This window comes from Lipotes vexillifer, unplaced genomic scaffold (assembly GCF_000442215.2).
Source record: "Lipotes vexillifer unplaced genomic scaffold, Lipotes_vexillifer_v1.1 scaffold763, whole genome shotgun sequence".
NCBI classification, from domain to species: domain Eukaryota; kingdom Metazoa; phylum Chordata; class Mammalia; order Artiodactyla; family Lipotidae; genus Lipotes; species Lipotes vexillifer.
In genome coordinates this window covers 5349812-5356714 of record NW_006770909.1, presented here as the reverse complement: position 1 = coordinate 5356714, position 6903 = coordinate 5349812, and the positions used below count along the sequence as shown (strand labels likewise).

At 44.5% G+C, this 6903-nt stretch overlaps 1 protein-coding gene across 1 annotated transcript in view; it reads left to right on the top strand.

Moving 5' to 3' along the window:
• The window catches only part of ACTRT3 (actin related protein T3), a 1924-nt gene extending 1521 nt beyond the window's left edge, over positions 1-403 (top strand). The window contains 1 exon segment of the mRNA XM_007446431.1: positions 1-403. This exon segment is cut by the window's left edge and continues 6 nt beyond it. Within this exon segment, the coding sequence (XP_007446493.1) occupies positions 1-216 (216 nt within the window). The 3' untranslated portion in view covers positions 217-403.
• The last annotated feature ends 6500 nt before the right edge of the window (positions 404-6903 follow it).

The following is a 6903-nucleotide window of genomic DNA, read 5'->3' as shown; positions in this document are numbered from 1 at the left end:
TCTTTCCCTGGTTTAGATAAGCGGCTAGTTAAAGATATAGCAAAGGTGGTGCCTGCCAACACCCCTGTGCAGGTTATTGCTCCCCCAGAAAGGAAAATATCGGTGTGGGTGGGAGGCTCTATTCTTGCATCCCTCTCTGCCTTCCAGGACATGTGGATCACCGCTGCAGAATTTAAAGAAGTCGGACCCAACATAGTACACCAAAGATGCTTCTGAATACAGACAAAATGGTTAGAAGAAAATGTTTTGAGTACATGTGACAGAAAACTTTGGATATTATGTTTCTGGGAGAACAAAATATTTCAGTTATTGGAAGGTCCATGTCTCTGTTGCATTTCTATAATGGGGGAAAATAATGATGAAGCAGTCAAATAACATATTTATTGAGTAGAACCAAATTAAATGCTAGAGGAGACATTACTCTTAATTTTATTTATTTGGCTGTGCCGGGTCTTAGTTGTAGCAGGTGGGCTCCTTAGTTGCAGCATGCATCTGGAATCTAGCTCCCTGACCAGGGATCGAAGCTGGGCCGCCTAACATGGGAGCGTGGAGTCTTAACCACTGCACCACCAGGGAAGTCCTGAGAAGATGTTATTCTTTACCTTGGAGATCTTAAACTTCCTTTGGAGAGAGAGAGCAATTTGTGGTACAACATGATATGTGCCAAATGAGTGATACAGATTGAAGGTTGTTGAAGTTTATGGAAGGAAGGTTGCTATAAGGGAAGATTTCATAGCAGAGGTATGCCATCATGAATGGGGTGGTATTAGGATGGGTGTGGGAGCATAATAAAAGAGGGCAGATATTCAGAAGAGCATACTGGAAATGAGCAAGAAGCTAGATATGAGGATGAACAAAGCATACGCAAGGCATGTTTAATACACTGGTTTTGTTAAAAATGAAGAGCTCATATTGAGCAGACTAAGAGCAATGACTAGGAAGGTAAATTAAGGCCAGAGACTGGAAGGCTTTGTTTTAAATGTCCTATAGGCAAAAAGGAGGCATTAAAGATTTGAAAACAGGAGACATAAGGAAATTAAGATGAATGTGGTAGTAGTTTGGAGAATAAATTGGACTGGGAAAGGCCCTGGAGATTCAGTGATCAATTAGAAAGTTGTTAGTGTAGATATAAAGTAGTCACGTCTTATACTCAAGATTATAAGCAATATGAATTAAAAAGAAGAAATTATGAAAAACTGACAAGTCTTGGTGCCTAATTAGTTATGAAGGGGAAAGAAGGGTCTGAAATGACGAAGGTAGCTGAGAGAATGATGGCAATGTTGACATAACTCAAAGTATATAGTATCTGCTCTATGCAAAGCACTGTGCTAAGTGCAGTAAGTGCTAAATCAGGAGTCAGATTGTGTCCTTAAGAAGCCAGCAGTCCAGTGTGGGAGGTGAAATTCATACTTTAATTGCAATAATATAAGGTGGAAAGTGATTTAGTGTTCTAAGAGAAGTATAAAATGGGGCTTATAGGGCTTCCCTGGTGGCGCAGTGGTTGAGAATCAGCCTGCTGATGTAGGGAACACGAGTTCGTGCCCTGGTCCGGGAAAATCCCATGGGCCGCTGAGCCTGTGCGTCCGGAGCCTGTGCTCCACAATGGGAGAGGCCACAACAGCGAGCTAAGCCTGTGCAAAAAAAAAAAAAAAAAAAAAAAAGGGACTTATAGGAGAGAAAACAACTTGAAGGTTCAGGGAAGGCTTTTGGGGGCTGGACTTAAAGCTGAAATTTAAACCTAGTAGAGTGCCCGTCCTTCTGAATTTAGGGGCAGTATATGTGGGTTCAGGTCCAGGCCCTGCCACCTACCAGCTGCATGATTTAAACAAATTGTTTAAATATTTTGAAGATCAATTTCCTCATTGATAAGTGGGGTTGCTAATCCTAATCCCTATCTGTCTCACAGGGTCCTTATGAAATACAAATGAGATAATGTCTCTATGGGAACTTTCACAATGTTATTTTTTGTTTATAGAATTAGACAATTTATAGGTCCAGCTCATGCTACTTCCTCCATAGTCAAAATCGATTATTTGTATCCTTCAGCACATTATATTACTTGTACTTTTATTGACCACTTAATTTATGCAGCCTTATCTTTTGGTTTGCTTGTCTTTCTCCCTTACTAGATATGTTCTTAGAGGACAGGGATCGTGGGCTTTCTCTTTCCATCTCTGTCCCCTTCCCTGATGACTTCTGCGGTGCAGTCCCAGTAGATATGCAGATATATAGAATTGACCAGAAGCACACTGATGGCAGAGGGAACATTAGGGCAAAGCCTCCAAGGTGTAAAAATCATGGGCATGTACAAGCAGCAGGAAGTAATTCAGTTTGGCCTGAAGCATTTGTGAAGAGGTGCATTTCATTTTTTGACATGTGTTTATCATTTTAGTGATTGTAAGCAAAACTACTAGATTGGATAAGGTGTAGAAAATGATTATCTGAGAGCAGTTTGAATAGTCGATGCTGTACTCACTAGAGTCACAAGCACTGTAGAGAGAATTGTTGCAGGAAGGGGGACCCCTTCCAGGGCCCGAGAGTGGGCTCTTGTCTAACACTCGGAAATGAATAGTCCGAGGAGACACACATGCTGACAAAGCAAGAGGCTTTATTGGGGAAGGGGTGGCGGGGCAGAGAGCAGCAGGGTAAGGGAACACAGGAGAACTTCTTTGCCACTTGGCTCACAGTCTCGGGTTTTATGGTAATTGGGTTGATTTCTGTGTTGTCTCTGGCCAATCACTCTGGCTCAGGATCCTTCCTGGTGGCACACGCATCACTCAGCCAAGATGGATTGTAGTGAGAAGGATTCTGGGAGGTTGGTACAACACATGGACTGGAGTCTCCTCTCTCCTTTTTTTTTTTTTTTTTTTTTTGCGGTACGTGGACCTCTCACTGTTGTGGCCTCTCCTGTTGCGGAGCACAGGCTCCGGAGGCGCAGGCGGAGGCCATGCTCATGGGCCCAGCCGCTCCGCGGCATGTGGGATCTTCCCGGACCGGGGCACGAACCCGTGTCTCTTGCATCGGCAGGCGGACTCTCAACCACTGCGCCACCAGGGAAGCCCTCCTTTCTCCTTTTGATCTTTCCCAAATTCTTCCGGTTGGTGGTAGCTTATTAGTTCCACATTCCTTACCAGGACCTCCTGCTTAAGATAGCTCTTGCAAGTGGTTACTATGGTACCTGGGCGGGCAGGCTGTTTCAGTCAGTGGTTCCCCTAACAGAATGGTCCCAACCCCCTCACTTTAGAATTCTTAAAGTGCTTTTTTCCTAAAAGAAATTTCGGCTAACCTGTTTAGATACATTTATCTAATTTAAACTTCAACATCCCAGAGAGATGGGCAAGACAAATAGTGTTCCCATTTACAAATTAAGAAGTTGAGATGTAAAGAGGTTAAGAGATGTAAATTTAAAGTGGTCTCCAAAGTAGCTTGCTAGGTTAGGCAGGGGCACGGTCCTTAACTGTAGTTTCTTAGGCAGTTAACCCAACAACTAGCCTGGAATATTCTGTACAGACTCTAGCCTCTTCATTGGGGTCATAGATGATCCTTTTCAGGTAATCTAGGGAAAGGAAATAAAATGTGAAATTTCCGTTTAGTTATATTTTCCCCTATCTTAAACCATATCGAACCAATCCCCTTAACATTTTACTTTTCTTTCAGATCGCGGTGCCAATAGCGACAACTCCATGAAGTTCACCCAATTGAAGAGTTCAACTTTTAAGATTAGCCAGTTATATGAAAAACAGCATGTACCGGCCAATATAAAAACCTGCTACAATTTATGGTGCATTGTTCTTTTTTAACAATCACGACACATCATTAAAGCAAGTCAATGACTGAAAAGCCTTTATTTCCTAATAAAAGGGAGATTCAGTCCTCAATGTTGAGATCGAGAAGGGAGTAGTTATACGTAATAAAACAACCTCTGCTCAAGAAGGGAACAGGTCAGGATCGCAGAGGCAGCCCAATGAGCCAAGCCAAGATTCTGTTCGGGAATCTATTTTGGTAAAGTTCTCTAACAAACGTGATGATCCGAACTGAGAATCACTGCCCTACAATTTTTGTATGAACTCCATTTCTTTAAGATAGTAACGTGCACCTTGCCTGGTCTGTAAGAGATGGAAAACAGCGCTAAGAAGCATTCAAGTTAGTTTTCAAATTACAAGTTAATACGTCTGAAGAAAAGATCCAAATCTTCCCGTAAGGAACGTGTGGGTGGGGCGGCGATTGTCCTCATGGCGGGAAACAGAACTTTTGAAAAAAAAAAATTTTTGCGAGACCGGCTCTCGCGAGAGCCGCAGCGGGCGGGCCCCAGCCAATCCGCGCAGGCGGCGGCCGCTCCCTTTATAAGGAGACGCTGGAGGAGGCGCTGTGGGTTGCGGAGGGTGGGCCCGGGAGTGGTGGCTGCCATTTCGTGTCTAACCCTAACTGAAACTGGCGTAGGCGCTGCGCTTTTGCTCCCCGCGCGCTGTTTTTCTCGCTGACTTTCAGCGGGCGGAAAAGCCTCGGCCTACCGCCATCCACCATCCAGACTGAAGCAAACAAAAAATGTCAGCCGCTGGCTCGCTCACCTCTCCCGGGAACCTGCGTGGCTCGCCCGCCCAGGCCCCGCGCCCCGCCTGAGGCCGCGGTCGGCCGGGGCTTCTCCGGAGGCGCCCACTGCCGCCGCGAAGAGTTGGGCTCTGTCAGCCGCGGGTCGCTTGGGGGGCCGAGGCGAGGCTCTTACCGCAGGGAAAGGAACGGAGCCGGTCCCCGCGCGCGGTGCGCTTCCCTGAGCTGTGGGACGTGCACCCGGGACTCGGCTCAGACACTTGTAGCCGGAGGAGCCGCGGGGGTGGGGCGCGGGCAGTCTGCTTTCTCCCTGGAAGGAGGGACTCCGTTGGTGCGCGTCCGTCTTCCCTCGCCGTCAGTGGTGGGCCTGTGGGCCTCCAAACTTGCAGATTGGACCACAGTGCGTGCAAATCAACTGTCAGAAGGACACGTGGAGGCACTTCCAAAATTGGTCCCAATGAATGGGCAGTGAGACGAATAGCCAGCTAGCCGTTCCTGTGTAGGGCTTTTTTGTCCTCCCCCTCCTCTGGTTTTGTTGCCCTTTATCATAGTATCACAACGCAGTTCCTGCTCTGCGGTTTTTGTCGAGGTTTTTGCCTCTTCCAAAGTATATCCCGATCAGTCCCGACAATCGGGTATGGAAGAGAAGTGTTTTTTTTTGTGAGAGTTTTAAACAATATTTAACTGGAAGATCTAGTCTGTTCTTAAAACAGTGGAAATTCTGTTCCTTAATGGTCGTTGCTCTTCATCTTTGTCTCCGTCTTTGGATGCAAAGTATTAAGTGGTGACGTAAAACTGTACGAAAAAAAATATACCCCCCCCCCCCCCGCCCAAGAATTGGGTCAGGTTTCTTTGCCAAGGGTGGGGGGGGAAGAAAAAGGCCCATTAGGAAACAATCAATAGGTCATTCTGCCCATTCGTCTCCGAAATCTAACTTCCAGGTTTATGTGGAAATTGAAGTCAGTGCCTTCACTTCCTTGAGGCAGCTATTCTGGCGGCAATTTCTGGGAGAGTACCCAGCAGCCTGAATTGTAAAGGCAAATTATCAGTGTGATATCCAGCCTGGAGCTGGACCCGACAATGGAAAAGAAAAATCAGGACCTTGTCAGTATCTACACGAACATGTCTAGCATTTCATCCTGTTGCCTGAAGTAGGCCCCTCAGTGTCGTCTAATACAATTCTTAGCCTTCAGTTAAGAAATGTGAAAAGCCTGGACTGCATTGTTTCTGGTAATGTTCTCTAAGAAGGAAAAAGTTTTCCCATCAGCATGGTTTTGTGGAAAGAACATGGGGTAAGTTAGTGAATGACGTTCTTGTTCTGATTTTGCCAAAGATTTTTCTTGGTTTTTCAGGTAACTTAGCTAGCTTCATTAAGCTTCCATTTACTCAGAAAGTGACCTTTGAAGATCGCTTTTGAAGACTGCCAGGGTTCCTTGAACTAGAAATAAATAGATGTCTTTTGTTCCTGCTCCATCTAGTGGTACTTTTGCTTCTCCACATGTACAAAATTTGGGATGGAGTCTGCCCTGAGGCAAGGATGGCCACCTACTAGGGACAAGACTCTTTTTTTTCTTGTTTTCTTTCGTCCTCCTGAGGCCTGCAGGGTTTCCCAAACACATGCCCCCTGCAGTGGAAGCCCAGAGTCCTAACCACTGGACTGCCTGGGAAGTCCCTCTCTCATTTTTTTTAAAAAAGTAGTGATTTAATAAATAAAATTTAAAAGACCACAGCCGTTGTCTAGTTCTTATACTTGAAATTCTCTCCTTGACAAATGTCTTATAAACATTCCAAAGGAAAATTCTCAGTATTATGAACATTTGATATATTTTTTTCTGTTTTGGCAGAATGATTCTCTTCCTTAAATTATATAATTTTGGAGCAAGAAGGGGCCATAGAGTTCAACCAATGAGATAATTTACATGATAACATTTTGGAGATAATAATTATGGCAAATGTGACTTCTTATTGCTACAAGATTTGAGTCCCTCTACCAGATGAAGAAACTCCCTTGGCTAAGTTAATTTTTTGCAGAGTTGGAACCAGCAATTAGCCCCCTGAACTTTAAAGTCCAGTGTTCTATTTACTATGTGGCACCTTAATGCTGCATTGGCTTGCCTGGGAAAGATGATTAGTGTTAGCTCCACCAGCATTTTCTGGTTTAAAATAAAATAACATCTTTAAAGGTTACTTGACTGTGAACTTAGTTTTCATCCCCTGCTCTCTTCCCTCCACAATCTTTGATAGGATTTTGTGCTGGAAAGTCCATTGTGTGTTTCACTAGTTTACAAGTACAGTTTATTCTTGTTATTTGTGGTAGTTTGTTCTATAAAGTCACCTTAACACTGAATTAGTGAA